This window comes from Dermochelys coriacea, chromosome 12 (assembly GCF_009764565.3).
Source record: "Dermochelys coriacea isolate rDerCor1 chromosome 12, rDerCor1.pri.v4, whole genome shotgun sequence".
Taxonomy (NCBI): domain Eukaryota; kingdom Metazoa; phylum Chordata; order Testudines; family Dermochelyidae; genus Dermochelys; species Dermochelys coriacea.
Genome location: NC_050079.1, coordinates 21067733 through 21085477, shown reverse-complemented (window position 1 = coordinate 21085477; position 17745 = coordinate 21067733). Strand labels below are relative to the sequence as shown.

General features: G+C 42.6%; 1 protein-coding gene across 1 annotated transcript in view; it reads left to right on the top strand.

Annotated features, from left to right (window-relative positions):
- LOC119841265 (uncharacterized protein F13E9.13, mitochondrial-like) overlaps positions 1-17745 on the top strand; it is a 34226-nt gene that overhangs the window by 5138 nt on the left and 11343 nt on the right. The window contains exon 4 of the mRNA XM_038368567.2: positions 10377-10557. Coding sequence (XP_038224495.1) covers positions 10377-10557 — 181 coding nt within the window. The remainder of the gene's footprint in view (positions 1-10376; positions 10558-17745) is intronic.

The following is a 17745-nucleotide window of genomic DNA, read 5'->3' as shown; positions in this document are numbered from 1 at the left end:
TGAAAAACAATGAAAACCACACACCTGTTCTTTTGATAACAAGGGTCAGAAATAGCTGTGAATATCAATAAGGAGGTTGTTATAAAATTTGTGCTGAGAACCCCGATAATCCTTTCCTTCTGCTACCCTATATCATTTGCACCATTTTCTCTAGCACTTCGAATGGTATACTGGTTCTCATTATACTTCAAAGGATTACTGGTTTCTGGATATTGAGAGAGCACTCAACTCCTCCAAACTCAGCTTCTTCTGGGAAGGCAAGGAATCTATTGTCTCTCTCGCCAGGGGGACTTGAGGTGAATGGTTAGACTGCCTCTTCACTTCTCTTGAAGGGTCCTGATGGTTCTCCTCTCCCACTAGAAGATGGATGTTGCTCAGATCTACCCAACTGCTGTCTGGCAACTACTTGTTGATAATTACTTGTTTACATAGGCAAGAGTGCCCTGTGTACCCAAGCCAATCAAGAATTTAGTATCTATGGGATAAAGAAAAGGAGTACTTGTGGCACCTTAGAGACTAACAAATTTATTAGAGCATAAGCTTTCGTGAGCTACAGCTCACTTCATCGGATGCATCCGATGAAGTGAGCTGTAGCTCACGAAAGCTTATGCTCTAATAAATTTGTTAGTCTCTAAGGTGCCACAAGTACTCCTTTTCTTTTTGCGAATACAGACTAACACGGCTGCTACTCTGAAACCTATCTATGGGATAGACTCAGAAGTCCTGAACAATAGCTATGGGTCTTCAGAAAAGGCCTTCCCCCCTTTGATCCCCTACATCATTTTCATATAACTATTTCCTCCATGCTAAGAACCTTCTGAATATTGTAACGTTTCTCTGGCTAAGTGAATTGGACATAACTGCTTTTGAGCTAGCTTATCTTGAAGCAGCACCATCTATCGTAGGCATTCCTAATGTGCCCATTACCATGGGTAGGAAATTGACAAGATCAGCTGGCAGGCTTTACCACTGAAGTGACTCTTCCTCTTTTGGAAGAGGCACTTACACAACAACAATGCCAGGCCCCATCAACCCTACTGCAGAAGTTGGATTTTAAGATTCATACTTTGGTCACCCACTAGGAAACAAAGGGTGTTACCACTATCACTTATGAAATCTATCTACAATAGACCTTTATCAAGCATTTCTCACTAGGGCTATCACTGCTCCCACTGAAGATAAGGCTTTTGTGACTTCAAGTCTGGGAATTGTTAAAATTGCTTAGTGTAGACAAAGCTACAGACAGTTTAAATTTTCAAAGCACTCTATATACACAGCATTGATTAAAGGAAGTCCTGCATCTTTAGAAGGTGACTTGCCCATTCCATTAGCAGTTTTTTAACATAATAAATATGAAGAAGGATTTTATAATGTTGGAGCACAATAATGAAGACAAGTGAGTGCTCAGATAGGAGGCCATCTGTGCTGAAAAATATCAAATACCATGTACTTGTATTGCCAAATAACCAGGTTGCCTACACAAGATTTTATAAGTGACAAATTCTGAGACTTTAAGTTGTCTGCAATTTTTCCAGTATTCTGCTTTCATTTTAAGAGAGTGTTTATAGCAAAAATACAGGGTTCACAATGTAAATCACTGGACTTATGTTAACTCAGCCTCACAGAAAGCTTCTACATTGAAACAACAAAGGTTCAAGATTTCCTCCTTCACATCATTTACTTTAATTAACATTTACTTTCATCACCTAGTTGAGACTATTTAAATACTAAAATGAAGTATAGGCAATTTAAAAATACAGCAAAATACTCAGCTAGCATGAGGACATTGCTAAAGAAACATTGATTATGTTTCAGAGTAGCAGCCGTGTTAGTCTGTATTCGCAAAAAGAAAAGGAGTACTTGTGGCACCTAGAGACTAACAAATTTATTAGAGCATAAGCTTTCGTGAGCTACAGCTCCGATGAAGTGAGCTGTAGCTCACGAAAGCTTATGCTCTAATAAATTTGTTAGTCTCTAGGTGCCACAAGTATTGATTATGTTGTTGGTATGCTTTTTACCCATATAGTTTCCCAAACAAGTCTGTCTTGTTGCACTGTCTCCTTGTAAAGAATTTGGGGTTCTCCCTGCCTCCTTTGTACTTGGAAAGTTTTACAGCTATATGCCTAATTTGCATTAGTTTTTTGGCAGTGAAAAATGAGCACCTAGACATATTTTTAACTACTGGTAAAAGCTGCTGCATGGATATGGCAAGGAATGATGGTTGGAGTCTTAGTATAACCTGCACTTTACTCCTGGGGGAATTTTGCACCCCTGCACATACGCAGAATTCATGTCCCTTGCAGATTCCCCTTCCCACCTGGTAGAAAATAGATTCTACCAGGGAAGTGCTGCTGTTACTCCTTTTGCCCACCAGAGACTGCTGTGGCACCAAAAGAAAGGGCAGATGACTCCGGGCCGAGCAGCCGGCCATGGAAAGGGAGGGGGCAATGGCTGCCTTCCTCACAGCACCCTGCCCACAGGACCGGGTGAGAAGGCACAGGACATTGGGGGGAGAGGGACAAACAGACTGAGGCACATGGTGCTGCTAGTGGGTCATCTAGACTGGGGTATAGAAGGGCTAGTGAGGGGTTACAGGAGCTATTTGGGTGATGCCATTGGGCTGGGGGAGTAGGGGTGGCTGAGTCAGGGTTCAGGGACACATGAGGATAGGGAGAAGGGGGAGCAGGGACACACGAGGATGGGGCAGATGTGCCTGACTGAATGGGAGAGGGTAAGGGTCAGCCAGGGTCTGCATGGGGGAAGGTCTCAATTCCCTAATAATCTCCCCCCCCCCCAAAAAAACACACCGTGTTCCATACTTCTCCCACCCACACCTAAAAACCCTTCAGGTTCATTCCCAGGATCCTTCCCAGCAATTACTTCCCTCTCCCTGAGGTCCTCTGTTACCGCTGACACCCCCAAGTCTTTTCACTGCTTCTGAGAGGTGTGGGGAATACATTTCTGTATTGTAATTTAAATGAATTATTACTCAGAAGTCTCTATTAATATGTCTAGTAAGGAATCAATTTGTCAAAAAACATTTTCTGAATCTTTTTTGTTGTCTGTATTGTTACAGATATACTTGCTGACAGGTATTTTGAAATAAATTGTCAAAATAATTGAAACTTGCATGATTATATTGTGTTATTTTGTCAAATTAAATATGCAGAATTTTGCAGAATTTTAAAATATTGTGCACAAAATTTTTAGGCACAGAATTTGTATTTCCCCCAGGCATAATCCTTGTTTCTTAACAGTGTCTTCAGTCACTATAGTGTGGTGGAATCTTGCATAATTATTATCTGATATACCTTGAGTTAGTAACAGAGTAGTACACAAAAGACCCCTTACATATCTAAGATAAAGAAGAAATCTTTTTGTTCAAGTAGAGCTTTTGAAGGAAAGCTGGTCTTGTGTTTAGGGTAGATGATTCCTACAGACCAGAAAGTAGATCTTGTAGGACAGTGGTCTCCAATCTTTTTACATACAAGATCACTTTTTGAATTGTGAAACCCAGGATCTGCCCCACCCCTTACCCAAGGCCCCGCTCTGCTCACTCCATCCTCCCTCCCTCCATCCCTCTCTCTCCCCCACCCTCACTCACTTTCACCCAGCTGGGGCGGCGGGTTGGGGTGTGGGCTCTGGGCTGATTCCGAGGAGTTCGGAGTGTGGGAGGGGGCTCCGGGCTGAGTCTGGGGCAGAGGGTTGGGGTGCAGGAGGGGTGAGGGGTGCAAGTTCTGGGAGGAAGTTTGGGTGCAGGAGGGGGCTCTGGGCTGGGTCAGAGTGTTGGGGTATGGGGAGTCACCTCTGGGAGGGGGATCAGCGTTGGAGTAGGGGGTTGGGGTGCAGGAGGACGTACAGGATGCTGGCTCCATGAGGGGGTTCAGGGCTAGGGGTGCAGGAGAGGTGCGGGCTTCCATCAGGTGGCATTTACTTGGTTGGCGGCACAGCAGGGCTAAGGCAGGCTCCCTGTCTTCCCCGACCCCACACCACACCCAGAAGCAGCCAGCACGCCCTTGCAGCCCTGCGGGGGGGCATGTGGTTCCGCACGCTGCCCCTCTCTGCAGGCACTGCCCCCTCAGCTCCCATTGGCCTCAGTTCCCCATTCCTGGTCAATGGGAGCTGCGGGAGTGGTGCTTGCAGGCAGGAGCAGTGTGCAGAGACTCCTGTCCCCCCGGTGTGCTGACCGCTTCCAAGAGCGGTGTGGGGCCAGCCTTAGCCCTTCTGCGCCACCAGACTTTTAGCGTCTGGAGATAGCGATCGACTGGCAGAGGCTCCAGGATCCACCAGTCAAATGCAATCTACCGGTTGGTGACCCCTCTTGTAGGACAATGTGCCAACTGATTTCCTGTTTATAGGGGAGCGGCTGAGGCAGAGCTAGAGGCATGGATTTGTCCAGAACACACCTGAGTGCTGGAAAGGAGATATAAAATGATGATTCCTAAGTGAAATTTCTTCGACTGTTCTTTGTGTAACTATATCAGCATTAAGGGAAATGGTAGGCTCCCCTCTGTAGTTAGAAGGGTTTTTTTTTAAAGAACAAATATCCAATAACTAATTATAACAAAAGGAGAGCTTTTTGTTGTTATAATATTTTGCACACAACACATTTTAGACACATGTACACATCACTCAGAATGAAAGGGGTTACAGGAAATATTTTATATGAGAAGGAAGGCAATTGTCTGAATAAAGAAGACATAAATAATCTTAGTATTCAACTAAAAAGAAATGCTAGAGAAATAATTACAAGAGTTTTATCTGTTCCTATCCAAATAAATTCTGTTTTGGAATATGTAATACTGTAACTGTTGCCATAGATTTCTGCTCTATAAGCTTAAGTTCCAAGAACTTTAATTCAGCATAACTGTTTTCTCTCCACCATTTTAATTAGTTGTCTGATAATGAAATCTGTTTTATATCCATATGAATTCAGTAAAAACACAAAAATCTGTGGTAAGTGTTATAGTTTTGACACAAAAATAAGAAAGCAAGCTTTGAGTTAATGTATCTGTAATTCAGCTCACTGTATTGCAGAACATATGTTCTCTTTTTCTAATTAAACAAAACATAATGTGCAAAAGAACACAGTCCTATCTGATGGTACCCAAAGAATAACATGTTATTAAAGGAATACCCAGAGCCTGTTGCATTGCACAGGGCTGGGGGCACTCTGGTTGAGGAACAGATCTACTGAAGTGTCTGGGTATAAGTGGATTAAGGGGAAAGGGCTCAATTTTTGTGCTTTTGATTGGAGCTAATGTGTTTTAGTATCTTGTGCTGGGAGCTATTATAATAATGGGAGAGGCTTTCATTTTTAGATTTTAATGAATAAATTACATACTATTTTTTTTAATGCTCATAGAAAAATTTCAAAAGTTTTCATAAATAATTTTAATGATAATTTTCTGTCCAGACTGTTATCAATATAAAATATTTGTATTCTCTAGGTCACCTAATCTGCTGTATGTCTACAAACCACACAATCAAAAATTACCATTTGAGCTATTCAGTATATATATTTTTTTCTATCATGAAGCACAGTGTGGACAGCATTAATTTGAGGCCTAGACATAGCCCTCTATGACTTCCCTCTCAAACTGTGGGTCAGCATATAGTCTGCTTCCTCTCTTCTCAGAAGCTACTGTGAAATGCCAGCAACACAGTCCAGTCCCTCAAGTCTGCCCTCTTCATAGGGGCAGCCATAGACACTGTTCTTCCTGATTGTTTTATGGTTCATGAGAATGATCTTGTGGGGTGGATTGAGGCTGGCCAGTGTATACACAAAGCAGTGCATCTTCCCAGGCTGTTTGTTGGTGACGGGTATATTGTGAGACTGGCTAACGGATCTTGGGTGGAATTGAGAGGGGGATAGGAGACACTGATGTTGGGCTCATTGAACTAATGCTTGTCTTCTTACTCCATAGCAGTAGTCAGGACTTGGGAACCCCTTCCTACCACAATAGCAATATGGGAGCGGGGGCTTCTTACCCTGGGAGGATAGGAGTTTTAGCCTTTCTCCTGTAACTCTGAAGTGAAGAGGAGACTTTCCTGTAACTCTGGGATGAAAAAGAGAATTCCCATCTCATGACTTCTAAGTATCTATAATATTTTTTTAATTATAAACAAAAACCCCACACACAACCATTGGCTTGGGTCCTTTTCGCCTCTCAAATGATGCATACACACGCAATAAATTATTACTATTACAGCTCTATTAGCTTCTACTTCCTGTACGACGGTATAGACTCTTAACATAAATGGGGGTTGGTTTTTACCTTTGGGTTGTAGAGTCTTCTATATTAGTTATTCTTAAAATTGTGTGGACTTTTGCCCTCCTACTGCTCAGGCAACTAAAAATCTCATAGCATAATTTCTCCCTCCATGGTGATAATTTTTGTTGTGCCCAAGGTTCTGGCAGGTGACTTGAATCGTGCAGTGGGCAGCCACCTCATTGCCTGTGATCCAGGAAAAGGCCTTCTGTGAGATTGGAAGGTTTGGAAACTGCTTGCCCAAGGTGACTGCCTCACCATTTTTGCAGGGAGATATGATGCTTCCAGTGGGAGCAAGGAATCCTTCTACATTCTATCTGTTGTCCACCTTCTGGTTCCTCTTGGTGGCTGTTATCTGCTTCGTGATGGATTAGAGTTTAGTGCAAGGCTGCATTTCATGTGTGCAGATGATGCAGCCCTTGCGGCTCACAGTGTTGATGCCCTACATCTTATTACTGAGTTCTCTGTTTCATGCAAAATCTTTGGGCTAACAATAAGCTTGAAGAAGACCTATCATGCACCAAGGCTCTTCAGAACCCATTCCAGATATCACCTTAAATGGTATTCATCTGTATGTTGTTGACCAACTTTGCTACATTGGCTCTACTGTTACCAGCAGTGTAGCTCTTGATGCTGAGCTAACCAGTAAAATCAGCAAAAAGCAGCCCAGGAACTTAAGTCTTTTGCAAGACAGAGCCTGGAACAATAACAAATTGTCAAACTATAGTGAAAATCTGTATTTCTGAGATGTGCTTTATCCACTCTTCTCTATGGATTAGAAACATGGACAAATCAAAAAACATATCAAATATATCAAAAGACTAAACAGTTTTCATATCAGATGCCTGTGTAAAATTCTTTGAATAAAATCACAAGACAGGCTAATAAATATGGAAGTGTTAAATTGTGCTGGTATGTCATTCATGGCAATGTTGATTAGTAAAAAAGACTAAGGTGGCTTGGACATGTCAACCGAATGCCGGATAACCGGATCCCAAAGTGTGTGCTGTACTCTGAAGATTGCAAAGGGTCTAAAAAGAGAGGCAGACCGCTGCATGGATTTCAGGGTGCTTGCAAGGATGATTTAGTATCCTCTGAAATCTCTGTGGATGATTGGGAAATGCCGTTCTGGTTGGCGGAATCAGCTTGTAGACGGAGTGAGGCATTGTAAGGCGGATTGGATCGAGCTTTGTGATGACCAGCATTAGAGGAGGACAGAATCTGCTGCTCTGATTCAGAGCATTGCTAATGCATAGGCATGTCCTACCTGGGACTGTCACTTGTGCATTGGACTGAGCAGCCATCAAAGAACTCAGCAGCATATATACCATGCTAAGCAAAGAGCGACAGTGCCAGTAGCATTTATTACAAGAAGATTTTGTTTCATGCCATGGCCAGACTATTTTAAAAAAAAAAAAAAAAAAAAGTAAACTGACCCATAGAGCTGGTCAGAAGTTCTTTGATGGAACATTTTTTGGTCAGAGAATGCCAATTGTGAAAATTGAAAAGCTTTTTGCAGAGACTTTGACAAATTTGCAATGGAGAAATTTCTGGTTTCCTACCAGCTCATCCACCTGCTTTTTCAGCAGCCCAGGCTTCCAGGAGCTTTTCCAAGAGCCTGTAAGCATTGGGAGCCCCAGCTTCTAAACTCCCAGGCTCCTTGGTCCTTCCATAGCTTGCCTGGCAGAGTACCATGGAATGGGTCTTCTTCGGGTTTTCAAATCCCTACTTACGAGGTTCCTGGCTCAGCAAGGTAGACTCAGCCAGGGTACCAGAGCTTTCAGGGTCTGCAGCTCTGGAACAGCCCACTGAGAAGACTGCCCCAGAGTTGGGACTTCAGTCTGTTTTTGAAGAGAGTTTTGAAATTTGAATAAATCCAGAACAAATCCAAATTTTGAAATATCTTAAATCCTTTGTAAAATGAAGTTGCACAGCTCTACAAATCAGCAACTTTGGGACCAGGAAGAAATTCTGTCTTTTAAAGTAGATTGTGTGTGTGTGTGTGTGTGTGTGTGTGTGTGTGAGAGAGAGAGAGAGAGAGAGAGAGAGAGATTTACCTTTCCTTTGACGTCAGCTGGGTTCAGCAGGCTTTCTTGAATGAGTAGACTAAAAAACATTTGATCAAGTTGGGATTTCTGGAGCAATTATTTGCTGCATCCCAGAGATTTTTATGGAATGTTTCAATTGTATAATTCTGAGAGTCCCAAATGGTGGTTGATGGTTAGTCAGTCACCTTTATCCCACAGTGTGAGCACAGGATGAGAAGTGAAGGTGTTAAGCTGTTTAGTTGTGCAGTTGAATTGGACATGATTAAGAACAGATTTGAGGTTTCTTTATCAATACCCGTACTGTTTCTCATGGGAGATTAGGTGTTTGGGGGATCCTTGACTTGCAAAGCTGAGTCCTCCCAGTGAGGAAACATCAGATAGCGAATGGCTCCATTAAGTTGTTTGAGCTTTCAGACTAGGTCCATTGCTGAGTAACCATTTGTTATCCAACTAATAAAAGTGTGACCTGTTGCCTCTAAGGAGATGTCTCCTATTTATCTAGGTATTTAACTGTCAGTCACTTGGGGACATCAGCAGTATCCTATTATGTTATTCTCCATCATATTTATTATAGTATGGTGCAGGTATTTGGTCTTATCACACTGTTTCAAGAGACTGTTTTAATGCTCAAATTTGTTTTCCCATTCCTTCATTTTAGGTGTCTGTTTGTGATGTCGGATGTTTAGTCTTTAACTCAGCCATCACATGCTGGCTGCACATTTATGATATCATATCTTTTGTTTACAGAAATAGCTTCTGCATTAAAAAATACTGTTAAAATGAAAAAAATATACAAATGTAATATTTCCTTAAAAATATTTGTCTGTCTTCCTGGTTCTACGTTCTTAAGTTACCATTAGCTGCACCATCATAGATTATTTCACTTGTTATCGTTCCTATGGTAAAATTTTTCTTTGTTGAAATGCTGTCTCTGGTGCCTTCCAAACACGTTTAGTTCAGTTAAGACACCTTGATAGGCTAAGTCCTCTTGGGAATGATCTCACTTTCCCCTAATTATGAAGTTGTAAAGAAAACAGGAGTTAAGTATTTTTTTTTCAAATGATTCCCTTCTGTATTTTTAGAATTAAGTGAAGGTAGATTAAGAAGTCCAAATTCTTTTAAGAATCCTTATGTGAATGCAAAACATTAGATTTGAATGGATCTTTCAAGGATATATTTTTAAACTTATTAGTCCTGGACATAATTATATATGATTTTCAGCTATTGAAAATTTTCTAGTGTATACCATACTGATGATTAAAAAAACAACCTCTGTCCCATATAACGTACAAAGATGTTTAATGAATCAAACAGGTTGAATCAGCAGAATAGTTTATAGCCACTCCATTGTTTACCAAATATATATTTCTACCAAATGAGACATATAGTAGACAATAAAAAGCCAACATCTTCTGTTAAGCAACCTTGAATCCAAAATATGAGCAGTGTTGAAGCTTAATAACAAAGTTATAGGCACCTTAAAAATACAGTAGATATTTAACTCCTCCTCTTCTCCCTCAAATTTTAGTCATTTGAAAACATTTTCACTGATACAGTAAAAAAAATAAACCCCAGAAAACCCCAAAAGAAACCTTTGTTTATCCAAAATAACTTGAGTCTCTTGATATTAATTGATTTGAAAATTTTCTTGATTATCTAAAAATGCAGTTGTCCAAACTTATTCAATATACCCTATTCCATCTGAATAATTGAGGTTTGACTCTACACTATATATTTTAAATTGGATTTATGATTTAACGTGTTCCTCTATAGTTCGCATTGTAGCACAGATTCAAAGGAAATCTAATTGACAAAGTGTGTAATTGAAATCACATTTATTTCATTTTGTGATTACAGATATGATATTGATTAAAGCATTTTTGCAAGTGGGTATTTGCATCAACAATTTACTGTAGATAATCCCTTCTTTGAAGAAAAACCTTTAAATGTAGTGTTTCTTTTTAATATAAGCCTTTGTCTAATATTAAAATAGCTATGATTTATTTTAAATGGCTCTTCTCAATTTAATCAGATTTCTCTATAATAATCTCCACAGGATGGCTTGATACTGGAAAATATGCATGACCTTCCTTACACCGTTTATGTTGGGCCAGAAATAACTGCAGCAATGGCAGTCATTAGTGCTGCAGTGAAACACACCTGCCCACGTCTCCCATTGGGTATCCAGATTCTGTGTTCTGCAAATCAACAGGCTGTAGCTGTTGCTCTTGCTTCAGGTAATAGAAATGACTCATAATTTGGTACTGGTAATTGATGTGATATTTCCTCTCTGAAACTTGTGTGCTAACATAGACACTCTCAGGAAGGAGACAGAAAGGGCACAGATCGTTCAGTACTCCCTCTCTCTCTCTCCCTCCCTCCCTTCCTCCTGTAAAGGCAGGAAGAGGGTTGTACAAAAGATGCCAACTTCATATTGAGATGGTCCCTATTCATCGCTCAAGTGAGAGGCAAATAAAGATTAATTTCATCCACAATGGTTAAACATCTGATTTCAGTTATATCTTGGGATACTCTTGTTAGCTACTAGAAAAGGAGTACTTGTGGCACCTTATGCATCCGATGAAGTGAGCTGTAGCTCACGAAAGCTTATCCTCTAATAAATTTGTTAGTCTCTAAGGTGCCACAAGTACTCCTTTTCTTTTTGCGAATACAGACTAACACGGCTGCTACTCTGAATCTTGTTAGCTACTGTAACTGTCATTTCATTTTTGTAAATGAATGTTTTGATGGGGTAATTAATACGAAGATATTATTCTTTGAGTGATTGCTCATGTCCATTCAATTTAGGTGTGTGTGCCAGAAGTTTTTCCCTCAACAGTATCTGTAGGGGACCGGCTCTGGCACCCCCAGGAGTGGTGTGCATATGTCGTGGCATATAGGGCGTTGCCAGTCCCCTCCACCCTCAGTTCCTTCTTTCCGCCAGTGACGGTGCATGGAACTAGTGCTGCTTCAGCTAGAGCTGTTGCTTTTTCGTTCGTTCAAACTCTTTTGCCTCTTGCAAATATTACTGTATATAGTTTCCCTCTAATTTAGTTCAGCCTATTTGTTAAGTTAGAGACTTAGTAGGTCCCTAAAGGGACTTCGCCTCAGGATGGGGCATGCCCCAGTCCCCAGGCTTTAAACCTGTGATCACTGTAAAAGGCCCATGTCAGCCAGCACTGGCCTCTTTCTGTGGCTCCAGCCAAGAAGCCCAGGAAGATGGGGCAAGGGAGGTCTCCATCTTCCTGCAAGGGAAAGGACAAGTCTGGGGTGGACAAAGGCCCTGTTTCAGGCACCTCCTCACCCCCTTCAGGATCCTGGGCCCCAGCTCAAGTTGAGTGGTGTAGCCCAGCCTGCAGCGGCGGAGGTCCTCGTCAGCTCCAGGTGCCGTCCACATTGGAGGCCCTCCAAGCAGTGCAAGACATTATGTCCCTCCCAGTGCCACACACTCCAGCCCCTACGGGGTCCTGGTCCCGGGGTAAACCCACATAGGGACCACCACAGTCTCCACCTTACCTGCAGCGCTTCCCGTCGTGGGGGACATCCTCCCAAAAGTCGCCCTCTCGCAGCCGACACGCTTCTGACTGTGATAGGCAGAAGCTTCATAGCCTCATCCGGTTTCCGGACCTAGGACGAGGGCAGAGAGGCTCGAGGCACAGCTCGCCAGTAACCGGGAGCAGACCTCTGGAGGCACACGCCTCCCGGCAGGAGTTTTGCAGTTGGCACCTGGAGTCTCCATGGCACTGGTACCGTTCCAGGGACAGGTCAAGGGGCCAATGGTACCGTTCCCCAGACCGTCACCAATCCCTCAGGGCGGCATCACTGTGTGTGGCTGCATCTAGTTCCCAATCCCTCTCCACATCCCGGTACCACTCGTGAGGCATAGATCGCCAGCCCGGAGTCATCGCGGATCCGCTGCATGCTGCTGGTCACCAGGGCCCCAATCCAGATGCTCATAGAGGTAAGCCACATCCAACTTTGGGAGGGTTGACCAGTACCAATTGGGACAGAGACGCCAATCAGCCCTGTCTTGGTCGCAGGGGAGCGACCTCTCGGGCTCTGTCTCAAGGTTCCCTAGTGGTGGGAGCAAGGTTCCCTAGTTCCCTAGCTAGGGAGGTAGCCAGCATGATCTTCCAGAGGTGGGGAACACCCCAAGTGGATTTGTTCACCACCAGGCAGAAAAGGAGGTGCCACAGGTTTTGCTCCAGATGGGGTCTGGGCAAGGGCTCCCTCTCTGATGCCTTCCTCCTGTGGCAGGAAGCCTGATGTATGCGTTTCCTCCGATTCTGCTCATCAGCAAGGTCCTAGTGAAAATCAAGAGGGACAAGGCGCAGCTTGTCATGATTTCCCTGCTGTGGCCTCACCAGCACTGGTTCGGGATGCTATCAAGCTGGTCAGCAATCCCTCCCTGGCTTATGCCGAACTGACCGGACCTGCTGTCACAGGATCACGGCCGACTCTTGCACCCCAACCTCACGTCCCTCCACCTCACAAGGTGGATGTTGCGTGGCTGAACCCGGATGAACAGGCCTGTTCAGACGGGGTCCAGAAGGTCCTCCTTGAGAATAGAAAGCCCTGGACTAGGCAGACCTACCTGGCATAGTAGGCGAGGTTCTCCCGCTGGGCGGCCGAGCGGGGCCTCTCCCTTTTGCATTCTTCGGTGCAGTCGATCTTGGACTACCTGCTTCATTTAAGGAACCAGGACCTGGCGCGCTCCTCTATCAGGGTGCACCTAGCAGCCATTTCGGCATTTCATCCACCAATCCAGGAGCAGACTGTGTTCTCTCTTGACATGATGGTCAGGTTCCTTAGAGGCTTCGAGAGGCTCTTTCCTCAAGTCCAGTCCCTGCCCCCTCAGTGGAATCTCAACTTGGTTCTGTCTGGGCTCATGGGCCCGCCCTTTGAGTCTTTGGCCTCATGCTCCCTTTCCACCTATTGTGAAAGGTAGTTTTCCTGGTGGCAGTGATGTCGGCAAGGCGAGTCTCCAAGCTATGAGCGCTGGCCTCAGAACCGCCATACACGGTCTTCTATAAGGACAAGGTCCAGTTCTGGCCCCACCCGGCTTTCCTTCCCAAGGTGGTGTCTACTCTCCACATGAGCAAGGACATCTTTCTTCCGGTCTTCTGCCTTAAGCTCCCTGAGACTAGTGAAGAGAGGCACCTTCACGCTTTGGACGTAAGAAGGGCTCTGGCTTTCTACCTGGATTGGACAAAGCCTTTCCACAAGTCGACTCAGCTTTTCATCTCTACAGCTGATAGAATGAAGGGCCTCCTAGTGTTCACGCAAAGGACTTCTAACTGGATCACCTCTTGTGTTTGGACGAGTTAGCGGGAGTCCGCCACCGCCAATCGTCAGAGCCCACTCGACTAGAGCACAGGCATCTTCAGCGGCCTTCCTGGCATGCTTCGATCCAGGACATCTGTCAAGCTACGACATGGCCCTCCATACAGACGTTCATGGCCACTATGCCATCACGCAGCAGAATGGGGACGATGCTGGATTCAGCAGAGCTGTATTGCAATATCTGCATGTCTGTGAACTCCTTACTCGCCTCCATGGGTACTGCTGGGAGTCACCTAAGTTGAATGGACATGAGCAATCACTTGAAGAAGAAAAGACAGTTACTTTTTTCCGTAACTGGTGTTCTTCGAGATGTTGCTCATGTCTGTTCCACAATCCGCCCTCCTTCCCCACGGTCGGAGTTTCCAGCAAGAAGCAACTGAGGATGGAAGGGGCCAGCAATGCCCTATATACCACGGTATACACGCGCCGCTCCAGAGCCAGTCCCCTACAGAAAAAAAAGGGAAAAACTTCCAGCACCAGTGCATGTAGCGAGCACACACACCTACATTGAATGGACATGAGTAACACCTCTCTTAACCAAAATATTAAGCAATTTAAATCGTGCTTAGAAAAGTTAAATATAAATTCAACTTACCTTGCTACATGAATCCTGTAAGAAACAGCAAGGCTAGCAACAATTGTATTGTCTGCTCCTCCCTGCTGAAAGTTTGATTCAAACAATTTGTGTTCCACTCATTTGTTTCTTGGTTTAAAGCTGATGACTGAATTAACTCTGAAAGCTTGCGTTTCATATCATTACCTTTAAGTAGTGACAAACAAATCTCAGGTTATATCGGCATGCTCTTTTCTAGCTTGCAAGTATATTTTCCATGATCTATTTTATCTTCTTGCATTGCTGTATTGCCTTTTTCTTCCATGCTTCATAACTCACACTGTTGCAGGTAAGTTCTCAGGCTCCTTTGAACCACTGGAGTCTTTTAGTTACAGAGTCATGGTGAGTGGAGAGCAGATGCATCTTCTTATAATATCATACCATTTAAATGGTGGTTTTTACCAGCTTTTGTTTCTAATGCTTTTGTAATATTTTAGAAACTTTCCCCTAATGATTTTATCCTTTTTGTTGAGAAAACACTGTTCTTTTTTCCCAGTATTTTAAATAGAGTTCATCTGAATATCATTGTTTTAATTTTAATACAAATGACAGTAACTTTGACAAAGATTCTTGTCAGATCAGAATATTTATATTGGTGATTGAGCTTCTCTGATTTTTTTTTTTTAAAGCTCAGCTCTCTAAATAATATCTACTGCTGCAGATCAAGGCAGGCAGCATGTACCATTCCATGTCCATGAATTGTGTGCATGCAAAAATATGCACACACGCTTTCTTTGATGCACTTCAGATCACAGGACTCGCATGTAAAGGACCATTTAAACTGCTCTGACTGGTAGTTTGCACATGCATTTACCCAGATTGCCCATGCAAGAGCAGTATATTCACATCTTTGTGCATATATACTTATAAAAACCTGGCACTTCCTTTTGTAAGACCCACAAAATTAAAAGGTGTTTAACTTTTGTGTTTTAAAAATCTTAAAAACACCATTCAAAAAATGTGGACTTGTCTATTAGAATGACAGCTGTAATTTGGCTGAATTTCTCTCTGAAAATCTTGAGAGTCTCTTTCTTAAGGAAGTTTTTGTTAATAGAAGTGTTTTGAACTGTGACTTCTTTTCAACATTTTAAAAAGTGAAACTGCATTTTTGCTGTTGATCTGGTTGGTAAACTAGCAAGCCTAATCCATTTTCATTGCTGCCCTAAAGCTTATAGGAAAAGCTATGGCAGCAATAAAAAGTAACTAACAAAATCCAGTTATCTTTTAATTTTTAGGAACAGTTTCCATGTAGGGATACTTGGAAGTGCTTAAGTGCTTGCAAAAACATCAATTTATTGTATTTCAAAAAACCTGAACCGGATGCTTTAAGTTAACTGGGGTTCATTTAGGGACATGTTGCAGTACCAAAAGGAGAAGATATTGAAGGAGTGATGTATTTCTATGACTTCTTAGTCATTGTTAATGAGGGAGAGAATTCCTGAAGGTACTGTTAGAGTTCTGCACTACTTGCTCCGTAACTGGGGGACTGGAGCTCTGAAGGACCTGTGTTTAATGCATTTCATTCAACTACTGCAAAAATGATTGTATCAAGCTCAATGAACAGGAAAGCAAGAAGAAAGAGGGAATCACTGTAATCTGAAGAGCCCCTTTCAAGCAACTCTTCATTAAAGTGAATGCTGCTTTTTAGATTCCTCCATCTTTGGTAAATATTTCTGTAGTGATGCAGTAGTGACTTGATTGTGTAATGCTGCAGTTTTAATGGTCAATAGAGGTGACTATTAATAAACAGAGCATTGCACGTTTTAGTCTTTGTTACAAAAACACTTAAAGATGTGGTACTTGAAAAAGCAGATGCAGCAGCATCTCCTGCTATTATGCAGCCATTTCATTCCCTTTGAGGAATGTGTCTGTCTACTCTCTGTCAGTACAGAATTATGTTGGAAAACAGCAGTTGGCTTCTGGCTTTTGAGAAAATGTAAGGAAATCAGAAGAAGCACCAGCACTTTGTCACTCATACAAACATTTTGTCTGTAGGTGAGGAATGAAGCGGAGATGAACTTCTCAATTTCCCCCCAATATTTTAACTCAAAGGAATTATCAGATAAATCTAACATTGGCAGTCATATGGTGCTACATTTAAGAAAGTAAAAGGAAGGCACCTCCTCCCCTTTTTTGATTGTGTAAGGATAATGGTCACAGAAAGGAACATGGACTAAAGGAAAAAAGCCTATCATAAAATACACCTACTTCGTGGAACTTGGTTCCTTTACGGACCTATATATTTATTAATTCTACAGCTCTGTAAAAGAGAGATCAAGGTGCCTGACAACATGCATCATTTTCAAGCAGCCTCAAGAAAATGCAATGGAGTCTGCTGATTATGCAGAAAACAATAATAGTTAGGTAAACAAGTGTGGACATCAGACATGCCAAACCCGTGGAAAAAATGCAGAAATTGGCTTGTTTTTGGCTTAATTGGCTTGTGAGTTGCTTGTTGGCTATTTTTTTGGCTTGTAGCTTATTGCCTTTTTTTTTTTTTTTAAATTGGCTTCTGGCAAGCAGGGGCTGGTGTGGGGGAGGAAGAGAGTCAGGGATGCATATTGGGCCTGCCACAGTCCCAGGCTGTACACCAGGGGGTCTTGTCACATAGAGTGTTGGGGTTCTTAGGGATTGGCTTGTTTGGGGCTTGTTTTGAAATGGGATTAGCTTGATTTTTGGCTTATTATGAAAGTCAGGGTGCTTATTTACTGTGTGAAAGTTGGCAACTGTGGTGGACATCTGTTCTAAGAGGTTTCTGGAAAAATAACTATAGAAGTAAGAGAAAGTGTGGGGTGCATACCCTATCACAGGAGATAATAGCACTTTCCTACCTCACAGTGTAAATACACTAAAGATAGGGAGGATCTCAGATACTACAGTACCGGGAGCCATATAATTACCTTAGATTCATCTTGTTCCTTTATTACCTATTGTTGCTTCTTCATAGAATCAAACGCTATAGTTGATGCAAGGCAGATGTGAGTTTAGTACACTGGGAGGGGAAAGAGTGTGGGGGAAAGGGAGAAATGAAAGTCATTGTCTTAAATAGTACCCCACAGTATGCAAAAGTTTGAGAACTGCCATTTTACTGGATTCCCCAGTAATGTTCTAAATTCACAACTGAAAATCAGTTTTAATTGGGGCCTGATTTTGCACTCAAGCAAAACTCCCTTTCTATTTTAATAGGCATTCAATCTCTATAAGAATTGCAGGGCCAGATCTCTAAATTTGACCAATTAAATAAAAACTGCAGAAAGTTTTAGAAATTTATTTAAAATTTGTACATTGAAATCCAAAGATTGTATCTTAGCTGCAATTAGGAGATAGTTCACCATCCAGCTTACGAGTTTTTCCTTGTAGTGGGCCTAGGAGGTACAAAGTTGCGGGGGGAGGCCTGTTTGTGGAAATGCAGTTTGTGTTGCTCTTGATGTATGCCTTGCACCTAGAGGCCAAGGTGATGGGTTGCACT